We start from the raw sequence: 15,342 nt of genomic DNA on the forward strand, positions 1-15,342 counted from the left end.
TTCACTGTGTTTCATAAGTTTTGGTATGTTGGGTTTTCATTTTTATTCAGCTTTATGTGTTTTCTCATTTCCCCTAGGATGTCTCCCTTGACCCATTGGTTGTTTAAGAGTATGCTGTTTAATCTCCACATATTTGTGAACTCTCCGCTTCTCTTTCTGTTACTGATTTCTAATTTAATCCTATTGTGGCTGGAGAAGATACTCTATATGGTATCTTTTAAATCTGTTAAGATTTAACTTGTGAGCTAATATATGATAAATCCTAGAGTGTATCCTACCTGCATTTGAAAAAAAGGAATATTCTGTTGTTGTTGGGTAGAGCGTTTTGTATACTGGTTAGATGCAGTTGGCTTATTGTGCTGTTCAAGTCCTCCATTAATTACTTATGTCCTGTCTAGCTGTCCTATCCACAATTGGGGTGTGTATGGGGGGGGGGTGACATTTCTAATTATTACAGAACTGCATATTTCCCCCTATAATTCTACCAATTTCTGCTTCATATATTTTAATGGTCTATTAATAGGTACATAAATACTTGTAATTGTTATCTTCTTGCTGTATTAAACCTTTTTATTCATACACAGTATCCTTCATCTCTTACAACTTTTTTTTTTTATTAAAGTCTATTTTGTATCATATCAGTATAACAACTCCTGATCTCTTATGGTTATTATTTGCATGGAATATCTTTCCATTCTTTTGCTTTCAATTTATGTATGTCTCTGGAAATAAAGTGAGTCTCATGTACACACTGGAGGATTTTTTTAATATTCATTCTGCCGTCTCTGTCTTGTGATTAAAGAGTTTAATCCATTTACATTTAAGATAATTACAGACAAGGAGGTACTTACATCTGCATTTTCCTGTTTGTTTTCCTTATGCTTTATTGCTTTTTTGGTCCCTCATTTCCTGCATTACCAATGTTTTTATGTTTTAAGTGTTTTTTTTTTTTTATGGTGAAACTTTTAAATTCCCTTCCCATTTCCTATTGTGTATATTTTATGGCTATTTTCTTTGTGGTTACTATGAGCATTACATTTACCATCCTAAAGTAATAGCACTCTAATTTGAATTTTTACCAGCTTCAATTCAACAGCAAAAAGAAAAAAAAAACTCTGCAGCAAAACGGTTTTTAAAAAGCAATTAAATATGAAATTATAAATCAAGATAAGAACCACCAAGTAAAAACCAGACAGCTGTGGTAAAGAAAACAGGTGGCCTTTTCAGAGGAGTCAGCAAAGAGGGTCCCCCCAAGGGGACATTTACACAGAGACCTAAAAGACAGAGGGGCTAGCTCGACAAGACTTGGGGAGAAGAGCACCTCAAGGAAAGACCCCAAGTCAGAGAGGAGTCGGGGCCCCTAGGAAACAGTGGTGGGGTCCGTGCCGACGTGGAGAAGGGGATGAAGCCCAGGTGAAGCAGTCACATGGCCTGGGAGGGGGAGGCGGACGCAGAAGCAGAAGTGGAAGGATTTCCACGTTAACTGCGGGGTAAGTCACAAAGGACTCAGCTCTGCTTAGTGACAAAATCCTAACCCTGTTGGAAGATCCTGCTGCAGCAACGACTCAAGGGGAAAGAAAATGGAAGTAAGGAGCCCAGCAAGAAACCCCTGCAGTCGTCAAGGCCAGAAGTAACGGCAGACAGGCCCGGGCAGAGATGGAGAGAAAGGACAGACTCGAGACATGCTTGTCACCTTGATAAGGTGGTACGGGGGTCCCTCAGCCCTGGTTTGAGTCCTCAGCCTGCCACGTACTCACTGGCTCTGCACCTGGTACTCTCCACTAACCTCTATTTCCTTCTCTGTAAAATGGGAATGATAAGACCCATCACGTAAAAGGGGGAAATGACATGAAATCAGCAAGCTTCCATCTGGACCAATCATCAGAAACACACATTTCTTTCCTTCCTCTCAAACATGGGCCGTCGGGCCACTGACAGACGCTGATCTAATACATCCCAACTGTTGAGACGTCATGAAACCTGTGAGTGCTTGACACCAAAAGCTCCCAGCTACAGACGCGTGGTCACACACCCGGGCCCTGCCAGGCCCCTGGCCTGCCTTGGGAACAGGGGCCTGTCTGGTCTAGCCTCTGGGGTCAGAGTGGCACACAAGAGTGAGTCAGTACCCCGCCTACAGAGACCCAAGGGGGAGGGCAGGGCGGGCTGGGCGCCTGAACATCAGCATAAAATGCTGCTGGAGAGAAAACACGTTGGAATGAAGGTGGCAACCACTCCAAGAGATTTCCTCCCAAGTCCAGGGGAGCTGAGGAGACAGAGCCACTTCAATCCTGCAGGCCCACAGGAAACACGGTCTGGCAGGGGAGAGAGGGGGTCTGGCTGGCCTCACCTTCCTGCCCGCTGCACCTGGAGGCCTTGTCTAATAACAGGGTGCCTCATCCCAGCCATAATCCTTCCCCATCCTCCTGGCTTAAAGATGATTTTCCTTACTAATAGAAATCCCCTTTCTAAAACAGCCACAGGCAGGACAGAATTCCTTGGACTTTCAACACTAGGGCTTGAGAAATTGACGGTTGGTGGTTTGTTTAAAGCAAGGTGCAGTGTCTGAATGTAACTTGTTTTTAAGTTTGCTGAATGGTGACCCACGACTAGCGGCGAGAGTCTGTGTGAGACTGGCCAAGAAACCCCAAGGGCAGACAACTGAAGGCTAAGTGTTAAGTACAAACGCCATGTGCCCTTATTAGGCAGGCCTCGTTAGGAAACATCTAAATCCCAAACTGATGTCATTGGTCCCAGATTTGCCCTCAGCAGCAGGATCTGGAGCCTCCGACAACTTGTACAACATGTACAAGCAGCCGAATAGGAGTGAAGAGTGTCGAATTCAAGTCAAGCATCACACCCGCTCAGCCCCCGCCGTTCAGTCCTGACAGCGCATGGCGCGTGGGGAGGTCAAGGTTCCCATGTACAGCCCTCCCCGCCACCTGGGATAAAACAGCTGCCTTTGTTCAGATGATGACATTATGAAAGCAAATATCAAAGCAAGAGCTTTGCCTTATTACAGCTTTCGTTGTTGTAATGAATGTTTATTCCTTGGACCTGGGCCCTGGACAATTAAAAAAAAAATGAGATGAAATGATCTGCAGGTGGAAGAGTCTGGTGCAGAGCCAGGCCCCCCCAGCCCTCCTCCTGGGTTTCCTCTGGACAGATGGCAACCCATCATTAACCTGCCACCAGGGAGACCAGGCTTCGTGCAAATGGAGAACACAGAAATATTTCTCAGAAATCAGGGCCAAGCACCATTAAAAGTTAACAGAAGAAATTCCACTTCTGGGTACACACCCAAAAAAAGTGAAAGCGAGGACTCAAACACACTGTACACCCATGGTTCACAACCGCATTATTCCCAACAGCCTAAAGGAGAAAGCAACCTGCATGTTCATCAATGGAAGAATGGACAAACAAGATGGGGTCTCTCCATACAATGGAATATTACGCAGCCCAAAAGGAAGGAAAGTCTGACACCTGCTGCAACATGGATGAACCTTGAGGACACTATGTGGAGTGAAGTAAGCCAGTCACAAAAGAACAAATGCTGGGTGACTCCACTTATACAAGGTCCCTAGAGGTGTCAAATTCAGAGACAGAAAGTAGAATGGTGGTTGCCAGGGGCTGGGGGAGGGGATAAGAGGGTGTTAGGTTTAACGTGCACAGTTTCGGTTTTTGTAAGACAAGGAGGGATGATGATGATGACTGCACAGTGGGGATGTGCTTAATGTCATAGAACTGTACACTTAAAATGGCTGAGAGAGTCAATTTTATGTTACTTTTTTTTTTTTTTACCACAATGTGAAACATCGGGAGGGAGGAATGAAGGAGGAAGGTCTCAGGGCAGCTACTGCAGATGGCTTATTTATGGTCAATTTAGGAAAAGCTAAGGCAGAAGCCAGATGCTTTCATGTGATCTCTTTCAAGCTTCAACTTAACTACATTTCTCTATATGTTGCTATCCCTTCTATAGGCTCCTAGAGTACCAATGACAATTCATAAATCATAAATCTGTGCATGTGACAGCTGCTAATTAAAGTACCTGAGCAGATAAGCCTATTAAAATTATGCTTTCCTAAGAATGTTGTCATTACTAAAATAAATGCCATTATAAATGCCTTTTTTAAAAAAAAAAAAGAAGGAAGGAAGGAAGAGAAGTTAATGGAACTCCCCAGATTTTATGACTTTGCACAGGAAAGTGACTAGGGGCCTCATGTCGTGCTCACAGAGGCTCACATCTTGAAAATGAACCAGTGCCCCCAGGGGGTCCACATCACTGGTTGGCTTTTGCAGAAGAGCCTGCCATGTGGAGAAGACCGTGGGTCCAAACAGTAATTCAACATGAAGACTAATCCCAAAGCACCATCAAAGCAGCCCTGGCTTTAGGGCAGGGCATCTGAGAGGGTGTGGACCAGACAGAAGGAATTTCCTGCAAATCGGTATGTGTCCTGAGACCAAGCACTGGGCAGTCAACATGGCAAACAGAGGATGAGGTCCCACAGTCTTGTCTTCACAGGAGGCAGGATCGCAGCGGGGTTCACCATCTACTCCCCCGTGGTCAGTTATAGAGAGGCTTAGCCTGATGGTCCCAGACCTGCCAGTGACTTCCTGTGTGACTCTGGCGATGTCTCCAGCCTCCTTGCTCTTGGGCCTCCTCCAGCCATCCCTCACCCCCCACAGCACAGACCAGGGCCTTGCCCTCGCCACCCACTCCCTTTCTATACGCCTTTGCTGCGAGGCACAGAGCTCTCGTGGTGGCCAAGCCCCTGCCTTTTGTCTCCTTTTGCAGGACGAGCAGGCTCAGAGAGGTTCTGATGCTGCCTGTCAGCTCTGCGATTGCGGCAGAGTGGGGGTCCTGGTCCAGGCTTGCCTGGGCTAAAACCCCACGCTTGTAACCCCTGATGACCCCTTTCCCTCTACAGAATCCTCCTTGACCCCGATTCCACCTAGTGAGTCTCTTCTCTCTTCTATCCTTCAGCCAAGACCTTCCGCAATGTTGTTTCTACTTCTTCACTTCCTGGTCTCATTTCAGCCGGCCCCTACCTGGCTCCCATCCCCACAACCCCTAAAGCGATTCCCTCAGGGACCCCGCAGCATCTGGCATTGTTAACCACCCACTTCCTGCACCTCTCACCTCTTTCCTTAGAGACGACTTCTTCCCAGTCTCTGTCTTGCCTTTCTGCCAGCTCCCACATCCCCATCCTCTGCCCCCTGACACTCCCCCACCGGGACTGGTGTTCCAGTGGGCTGTCTGTGGCCAGCTTCTCTGCTCCCCCGAAGTTCCCCACCTGGACAAGGCCAGCCACTCCAACAGCTGCAGCTCCCAGTGCGATGCCAATAAGCCCCAATCCCTATTTTCCAGCCATGCCCTTCACCCTGATCTCCCATGGGGAACTCGAATCCAGCTTGTCCAGAACAGAACTGCTCTCTTTGTCCCCCAGATGCTCTGCTCCTCCTTTTCCCAGCCAGTGGCTGAACCATTCCCCCAGGTTTCCCAGATTATAGCCCGGTGGGGGGAGGTCCCCTGAATTTCTCTCACCTCATCCTCCTTCCTTAAGCCAGTCATCCCTTCCTGTGGGTCCTCCCTCCCAGGACGCCCTCCTCGCTGCAGGACCACCTCCTCCATCCTCACTCCTGCCCCTTATAATTTGGACCATCTTCCCACACACACGCCATTCCCACTGCTCCTTCTTGCCTTTTCCCCACTCTGGTCCACAGCTGCTGGGGGTGTTCTTCCAAACCTCGCTCCAGACACGCTTCTCCCCTCCCCTTCAGTGGTCCCCACCCTTGGGATGCCTGACCCACCCTCCCCACCCTGACCCTGTCCACGTCTCCACCCACAGCCCTAAGGTGGCTGCAGCCACATCACATCGCCCGCCCTTCACCAAACGCAGCCCTGCTGCACCCGCTGCACCACCGCTCCCTCAGTCTGCAAACACTCTCGTCAGCTCTTTCATGATGCCCCACGCTGCAGGATGATCACTACCCAGCCTCCCCCGGCCCCCGGTGCTCCCTGCGGAGATTTCTTCCGTAGCACAGTTGCTTTACTCATCTGTTGATACCACTGCCTTCTGAGAGAAGGACCAGGCCTTTTTGCATTTGCATCCCCGGCACCTAACACAATGCCAGGAGGCCTTCAATGATGCTTGCGGGAGAGTGGAGGGATGGGCAGAGGTAGGCTGCATGCAAAAATCCTTTTGCATCTAAAGTTTGAGGTGTGCAGCCCCTCCCCCCTCCCCCATCAAGTGAAGGTCTCCCTTGCTCCTCAGTTATCAAATAAGATGTATACACAGGCTCCTTCTGGTTCTCTGAACCAGATAAGCTCTCCCCCCACTTCCTACTAGGCCCTCCTTGCACATAACAAGCTCTGTTTTACATTAAAGTTTGATCTTGATTCCTCCTACTAGACTGTTGGCTCCCTAGAGCAGGGGCTGACTCACTCAGCACTGAATCCCTTTGGAGGAGCCCTCACCCACAGTAAGGGCCTTGCGGGGCGCTGGTCAGGAGGGTGTGGGTCTTGGGGGATACTGGTCAGGAGTGTGAGGGTCTTGGGGGGCCTCTGGTCAGGAGGGTGAGGGTCTTGGGGGGCCTTGGTCAGGAGGGTGAGGGTCTTGGGGGGCCCTGGTAAGGAGGTGAGGGTCCTGGGGGGGCCCTGGTCAGGAGTACAAACTCCAATCACTGGACAGACTCAGGCTCTGACACGCATACCCACACAGGTCGGCAGGTCAGGCCTCTCCAGCCCCCTGCCCTCCCGCAGCCCAGGCATCACAAGTCTGCAGATGTCTCCATCCCCCAACCCAGCCTCTTCCTCAACTGAGGATTCCAGAGCCCTCATCCAAGGAGAAACAGAGCCCAAGGTCAGGCCCCTGGCCCAGGACTCACCATGTTCATGACGGTGAGGATGAACCTCTGAGCGGCCTCCGCCCCGTGGTACTGCACCATGTCAGCGTCGGCCACCACCAGCGTCTCTACCGTGTGCTCGTTGGTGAGCCGGATGGCGTTCCTCCGCTCCCGCCGGTCCCTCGAAGGCTGGCCCCTCCTTGGCTTTTTCTTTTCTAGAAAACAACAGAGACTTTCATGCAGCCCTTGGCATACTGGTTTCCAAAGCCACCCCATGAACAGGCTTTCCACTGAGCCTCCCCAAGAGAATGGTCATTCTCCACCGGCCTGTAGATGGACCGAGCATCCATTGCCCTCCATGGTCACAGGCTGAGCCTGAGTGCTCGGGAGACCAGATGTCCGGAGGGCTCACGCCCATCCTCCACCACAGTAGAGGGGGCCGATGGGGCCAAGTATCCCAGAGCCTGAGCCTGCTGGGGTGGGATCATGACACAGACCCACAAGGCTTTCTGACAGTGCAACAACTCACTGCTGGTACCTGGGGCCGAGCCAGCAGAGGCCTGGGAAGCTGGCATTCCAGAGTCTGTTCTGAGAGTCATAAATAAGAAGCCATAAACGTTAGCAGGCACTAAAGCAGTAATTCCAAAAAAAAAAAAAAAAAAAAAAATCCAAAACATAACCAGAAAGAAAAAAAAAAAAAAGAAAGAAAATCACACGACACACACATCTAGGCCAAGATGCCAGTTTGTTCTTTCCTCACCACAGGGAATGGTCATTAGTCAACGGTGAGTAACCCTCTGCTGACTCTTCAGATCAACGGATTCCCTAGAAGACCTTACTCTGCTAAACAGCTATCGCCATTAACCTGAGCCCACGCTGCGATGTCTGGACACTCAAAGCTGCCGTGGAAGGACTGACATAGATTTGTGGGTGCAGACACTTCCGACCAACACCAAAGGTTGATATAAATAACATGCACTTTCAGAATCCAAATGTGAATAGAAAGGCAGGTCCTTAATTTGATAGCTATTATTTCCACATTTAGCACCAGCCCACACAGAAACCAGGTCTGCTCCAACTTCCGTGCAGTAAATCCAGGCCCACACGTGTACAAACTGGCTTCACCCAGTGACCCAATCAGTCCAGAGCCAAAGATGCACACACTGCACACACTGTACAGCAACCTGAGACATGGGTCCTAGTGCACAAACAAGGACAGACTGTGCGGTAAGATTTACAATTGTGAAAAACTGAAAAACAACCCAAAACTCAAACCCCGGAGAAAGCCGACCATGGTAAATCAGAAGGAAGCCATGAAAGGCACAATTGTGAAGATTAATTAGTGATGTAGAGGGAAGCAGATATAAATCTCTACATACTGTTAAGTCCCAGTTTTGCAAAGGTTTTACACACAAGTGTCTTCAGGCCCCAGGGACAGCAAATAAATAAACAAGTAACTTTAGGAAGAGCTTAACCAAAATCTGAATGGTCGGTGATGTGTGATCTTCATTTTCCTTTTTCCCTCTGTACTTTCCAAATGTAAACGATGAACAAGTATTACTTTATTTATTTCAACTGTTATCAGTGAGTTTGAGAAAAACACAGAAGTCATTTCTAACCTCTAAGCCATAAGACAGAAGGCCTGGGGGGGCAAAGTATGTCATCTGATTTATCACAGAAACGCAAGACAAAAGGCGAGAATGTCTGGTTGACCTGCAGGATGGTTCTCTCCTCCCCAGAGCCCGGCCTACCTCCTGTGGAGACTTTCAGGCCTCAGAGGAACAGGAGAAGGAAGGGTCTAAGATAAAAGGTGAGCTCTCAGTTGGCAGTGCCTTTGCGCTTGGGCAGAATAGAGGTCTCTCTATGGACCTACACCCACATTCACCAACCGGGTCATCTCTGAACACGCGGAGGCAGAACATGGGTGATCTCCAAATCCTGGGCTCAGCACGCTTGCTGGGTGGGCCTCACTGCCTGGATCGGGCCAACCTGTCCAGCCTGGAATTTGTGATGAGCAATGTCACTCCCATTTTGAAGCCGCAGAAGTGAAGGGCCACCCAAGCAGGAACTTTGCTGTAACCAGCACACCCACATTCTCCCAGGCGACCACGAGCCAAACGGTGCTTCGGCTCCTCCCGAAGTCGGTATTTATTACCATTTCTCAATGTCCCCAACTCGTTTTCCCCTCTGCAGCTGTTCCCCACACTGGCTGCTTATTTCCACACCTTGCCTATATTTTCTGGTTCCTGTATGAAAACAGCTGTATTTTTAGCACAGCCTAAAAAATGCGTTAGGAGTATCTCTCTGGGAGATAGCAAGCTTAAACACATAAGAAGCAAGAGCCCTCTAAAAAAGGAGCCCAGTGCTCCCAGACCGAGGAGCAAGTGGCTCCTGGACATTTAACACATCAAAATGCTGCACTGGTCATCAGCCTTTCAGGACTAATAAGGCCTGCCCCTCCCTCCCTGATGGACCTTGGAGAGCTGATACACTGGGTGGCATGAAGGGTGAAATTAACAGGAGCTGAAACTAACAGCTATGGATTAACATATGCCCAGAATGCTAAGTCATACAGGTAAAACACAATGGTCCAGTGCTCTGTGGTTTTTAAAGGGTTTTCACTACAATTACCCCATTTGTCTTTTTCACTGCCCCCAGCCCCTGGCATAGCAGATGGTCTGAAGTAAACACTCACCGAATAAATGCATGCATGAGTGAGAGGATGAATGCACGGATGAATGAGTGAGTGGAATCTCTGTTCCCACATAACAAAGCTGAAGTCAAGCACTGGGCAGGGTTGAATCTGGCCCTAGAACCTGTGCTTCACCCCACAGCTCTGACTCTCCCCACCTGCACTGGTTTTAGGTGCAAACATGCTCCCTTGTTGTCGGCTGATCTTAGAACAAAGGGACTGGGAAGGGCCACAGGAAACTCAGCAGGAAAGGACGCATAAGGAACTTGACTTGGCTGCTGCAGGACCCCACCAGGAAGAGCAGTCTTTGGTGACAGTGCTCCGTCTGCTCAGATGGCCCCCAGCTTGCTTGCTCCAGGCCCTTTAGCAACTACAGTGTGACTATCCGGTCCAGCTCCCAGGACAGGCATGCTCCTGCCTGCATCCTCTTCATCGAGCACGGCTAACTGGGGCTGTCACACCGCAATCACGCTAGGCTGGCTGGTGACTCCCAGGCACACTCCAGTACTCTGTCCCGTCCCAAGCACCTAAGCCTTGATTCAAACCCCCAAGGCCAGATGGGTCTCAGAAAATCAGAATCTGTCAGATTTCGCCAGGCAATATGGCGCCTTGACGCCTATAGGACACTCCTTTCAGTGAGGTCTAGGGCAGTAAGGCCTAATCAAAGGCAGCCCTCTTTCTGCAGTGAAATGAGGAAGAGGATAAAGAAAGATGCTCCATGGTCTCATGTCAGTGCAAGGCAGGCCCTGCCAGGAAATGAGTGTCCAAAATGCTGGATTGGGGAACTGCAGGTAAGAGACCCAGGACCTGTATTCCCTCCCCCTGCAGGTGAGTGGTGGCAGGTGGCAACCAGGGTGGGAGGGGAGAGGGAAGCTCGCCGTCCTCCCACTCCCTGCTCCCAGCAACCACTCCCCCAGCAGAGCTCTGCAGCCATCACCTTTGATGATCATTCCTTTCCTGCGGGGAGAACAGAACCATAATATAATTGTACCTTTCACTCCATGAACTATATAAATAAACCACATTAAACAAACTTGCATCAATACCAATATTCTCTTTCTTTTTTTAATGGAGGTACTGGGAATTAAACTCAGGACCTCATGCATGATAAGCATGCACTCTACCCTGAGCTACACACCCTCCCCCCTTCATCAATACCAATGTTCACAGATTATAAGCATCTTGAAAAGAAGGAACACACCCACATCAGAATACCATGGGTGCTGGACTGCGACCTCACGGGAGAGGTCAAAGTTCAGGCCAGGCAGGCGTGTGGCCACCCGGGGGCCCTCCAAGCTCACTTGGTGATCAGTGTGTCCCTCCACTGTGGGAACAAGGAGGCAGCACTCACCCCACTGATGAGGACAGACCACAGACTGTGAGGCCCCAGGCCCTCTCCTGTTGTCACAGACGCCGGGGATCGTTCCCAAGTCCAGCCCAGCAGTTTCTTCTGCCAGCACATTGCTGGGGTTTGGTGCTGACTTGGTAGATTTTCAATCTCTGGCTTCAAAATATTTTTCTTACATTTATTTTTCCCTTTGCCCCAGTTATCCATTAAAAAAGAAAATTGTGTGCGTTTATGCGAGTTACCCTGAAGTTTGTTTGGAACAAGATGAGGAAAAGAAAAACACAAGGGCATTTTAAATGCTGGGCTTTTAGCATATTCAAATTATTATTTATTCTAAGAGTCTGGGGACTACTGAAAATACTGTTCATATAACATAACTTACTGTAGTTACTAGTTTTGCTCTCAGTAAAAACTAAAAAATAATCTCAGTTATGAATTACCAAGCTCTCTACAGAATAGGCATTTCTTCAGTTTAACGAGAGTATTTAGGTATTTACTAGGGAAAACCAATGAACAGACCATAAAATATTTGGTGTGAGAGTTTAGCAGCCGGAAGCCATCCCTAAATTACTCTCTGTCCAGCTTCACCAGGGGGATCCTTGCATGCCTGATTCTATAATGTCATCTCCAGAGAAGACCTCAGACTACTCTTTGTGCCCAAGGAGCACTGCCAGCTGCAGAAGTAAATTAGAGGGAAAACAGACATGGGGGAGGCAATGCAGACAGCTGCCCAAGAGCCCTGGGTACCTCGAGGGGAAGGCAGAGGATGCTTCAGGTCAAGGACATGGAGACAACTCGACCACTAGGAACCAGGGAGCAGGTGTCCAGCAGACTTAAAGCGTTAATGGCAAGACAAAGACTAGACCTAAACTTGCCATTCAAGCCAGAAATGTAAACGTTTCCCACACACGACACTCTAGGTCCAGGTACAAGAACATCCCCACCTGGCCACAGTGGCACAGTGGACAACCAGAACCCCCTCGGCACCGGGGAAGACTCCAGAACCCGGCAATCTCTGAGCTGCACTGACCACAGAAACCCATGGTCCCCACGGGTCAGAAAACCACAAAAACCTGTAGTCCCCAGTAGGGGCCAGAAGCCCTGGGCACCACTGTGATGTGCTGCAAAGAGGCCACCTGCAGTCAGACTCAAGCCACTGTCCTGCATTCTCACCTTGGGTACAAATCACAGACACAGTGATTTGTATCCAACCCCTGAGATCTTTACAAGAGATCTTTCTCAGTCCCTTCTGGTGCTGGGAGAGGGGGTCTACACTGGCAAGACTGTGGCTGGCCGTGTCAGGACAGGCCCCAGTGCCCGGAGTGAGCACAGGAGGCCAGGAGCTCTTCACCCCGAGGGGCTATGGAGGCCTCCAGAAGAGCAGCAGCTGATGACAAGAATTCAAAACAGGGCTGTGACTTGGGGCAGACCAGAGGGGGTGCACAGGTCAGCCACAGCCAGAAGCCTCAGGAGCTCCCCAAGCCTTATGGGACTGTCTTCAAAATCAGAATAATCATACCCACCACACAGGTTGGCACAGGTGATTAAATGAAATGCTTCCTGTGCACTTAGTTTATTCTCTGCCATGTAATGACTCTGACTCTTCAATACATGGCACCTTAATTACGATGATGATTATGACGCTGGCAGCAGCCAGGCTGCCCAGTGGTTAAGCAGAGTTTTAGAGACAGAATGCCTGGATTCTAATCCTGGCTCCCCTGACTGTTCTGTCTGACCTGGGGACAATCACTTGGCCTCTTCTGGCCTCAGATCACTTATCAATGAAGGAGAGGGACTAGCAGCTCCTCCCACATGGGCTGCTGTCAGGCTTAAAGGAGGTCCCTGATGTAAGCCCTTAGCAGAGCTCCTGGCTTATAGTAAGTGCTCAGTAAGCTTAGCTCCGCTGATCACCGACTGTTGTTCTCCATGGAGACCGAGGATCACTCTTGTCCTGGAGCCTCAGCTAGGGTGTCCCGGCCACATGACCCGGCAGGTCATCTACACCTCCCTCTAAAGGAGGAAACAAGTCAGTCCTGGGAAGCTCAGAAGAGCATACAGCAGGAGCAAGTGCACAGCCGATGCTGCAAGCAGGAGACAGGCTCAGAGACACATCTGACCTGGGGAGAAACCTTCAAAAGTGGTAAAACAGTCCTCCAACCCATAATTTGGGTGTAGAGGATTTGAGTTTTTAGATGAGGTCCCTTCGAGGGAGTCACTTTGGTTAGAACCCTCATTTTCACACCTTATTCCTATGGAAACAAATGGCCCCTGGGCTGAGGACACACTCTGGAAAGTTGTTTCTAGGGAGCAGTTATTCCTTCTGAAGCCTTCGTGGATGAAATGCATGGGCCACGTGAGAGTGCTGGGGACAGGTGAAGTCACCTGCGACGCCAGCACCTGAAGGAACACAGCCTCGTGGGAAGGTCCCCTTGTGCTCCCGAAGCTGCGGCTGTGACCCCCAGCCTCCACCCTATGCTGACTTCCTCTCCCCTCAGCCGAGGAGCCACGAACTGTCATCCTCGCCCACAGAGGAGCAGACTGAGGCATCTTGCTGGGGGGGCACTAACCCAGGTGACTGGGGCTCCAGCCCCTGCTGTCTAACCACAGCCCATTCTGCCCTCAAATTTGGTTCTGAGTTTCCCGAAACCAAGGGGAAAACATTTTGAAGGTAAACACGCTGTATGGTCAGTTTTACACTCTCCTCCAACAGGAGGAAGGATACCATTCCTCAGGGAGAGTCTTTTGCTAACACCAACTTCCAAAATAAAAATACCAAGTCAGGCGTCGTCCAGGGGCCCCTCGGGGATGCACGAGGCCGTATTTTCCCCACTTTGTGGCAGACGTGATCATGAATTTTAATTATTTCTATCTTACAGGAACCTTCTATGACACTGAAGAATCTAAAATTAAAACACTCATCAAGGGGAATTCCAAAGAACTCCCACTGCTTGTTCCAGCCTCAGGTGGCCCTTGGTCCAGGGAGGGCAGTGAGAACACCAGGAAGAGGTGCAAGGGTCCAGCGACCAGTGGGGCTTGTGGGGGGAGGCAGAGAGGAGCAGCACAGCCACCGAGGGGAATGACAGGTGGCCTGGGATAGAAAGAAGAGGCGACAGCACAGACGGCGGCACTGGCTTCCCGTTAAGAGGGGTGCCACTCAGCAGGCAGGGCACCCATAGTCACTGGGGGGCACAGCCCACCCAGGGCACCAAGGGTCAGCCATGCAGGACATGTGGATGGGACTTTCTCTTCTTTTCTGGACCTGCCCCATCAAAAACTAATTCAAACCTAGAAAACAGAAGTAACCATGGAAACAGTAAAAGCTCTCAGACCAGACAAAGCAGGAGGCTGGAGCACCCAGCTTGCCCGTGAGACGCCAGACAGCCCACTACAGCTACAGGACCTGGACAGTCCACCGCGAGGTGCCTGGAGTGCCCCCCGAATCCCCGGCTCCTCAGCAATCCTGCAAACTCCAAACTCCCATCTACGTTACCATCTCACATGGGTCGATGCTTGCCTTCTAGGCTAGACTCTGAACTTAAGGACCCAAGCACCAACCTCGGGACTGCTCACAGTGCCTAGTCCAGCCTGGGGTAAAGCAGAACTCAAGAATTAGACTTAGTTGAGTGATTTTTTTTTTTAACTCTTTGAAATCCCTAATAAATAACAAGATGAAGTTTCAGGGAACTTCACGTGAATGTCCTGAAATTAAATTCTCCCAAAGCGCTCCCCTCCACCTAAGGAGGCGGCGGCAACGTTAGTCATGAGAAGCCCAGCTGTGACGTCCGCAGAGCTGGCCAGGGTCCGCCCATCTTCGGGTGACCGTGGGCAAGCTTCCTCTTCTATAAAACAAGGTGATAATTATTCTGCTCTCTTACGGTGGATGTGGAGTAACCAACACAGGGTCAGGTATACAGTAAACACGCTCGAATCATGCATCCAGTCTGATTTCTATCCTTATCATTACATTACTGTTACTTTTACAAGTTACTGTAACAATTACAAGTTACAATTACTGTTGCTGTAATTGAGTTTTAAACTTTGCACTATGAGCCAGAACCACCAAGAGGATGTTTTTATGCACTCTACAGGGTCTGACCAGGACCTCTAGTCTAGACACTCACCAACCAGCTTGTTGCCTTTGACATTTCTTACTGGTGGGGGCATGAAAGAATTTCTCTAAGGCCATCCTCAATCATGCAACAATAGATTAAAATTATACAAAAATACCAGTTTCAAGAGGAGAAGGAGAGGGGCTTGTAATTCACGTTCAACAGCCCATTGTCACCTCCCAACATTCCAGAGGGGGGAGTATTTTGATCATCAGAAGCATGACAGACCACAATACACGACTGCACATGAAATCAGCTATTTAAACCGTGAAACAGCAATGACATTCCACACAGGATGGAAGAGTGGAAATCGAATGCTTCTCGTTAAGATGGAAAACAGACAGTGTGAG

At 49.6% G+C, this 15,342-nt stretch overlaps 1 protein-coding gene across 1 annotated transcript in view; it reads right to left on the reverse strand.

The window, feature by feature from the left end:
* ADAMTS17 (ADAM metallopeptidase with thrombospondin type 1 motif 17) overlaps positions 1-15,342 on the reverse strand; it is a 304,068-nt gene that overhangs the window by 242,506 nt on the left and 46,220 nt on the right. The window contains exon 5 of the mRNA XM_032468854.1: positions 6,886-7,058. Coding sequence (XP_032324745.1) covers positions 6,886-7,058 — 173 coding nt within the window. The remainder of the gene's footprint in view (positions 1-6,885; positions 7,059-15,342) is intronic.

Source organism: Camelus ferus, chromosome 27 (assembly GCF_009834535.1).
Source record: "Camelus ferus isolate YT-003-E chromosome 27, BCGSAC_Cfer_1.0, whole genome shotgun sequence".
NCBI classification, from domain to species: Eukaryota; Metazoa; Chordata; class Mammalia; order Artiodactyla; family Camelidae; genus Camelus; species Camelus ferus.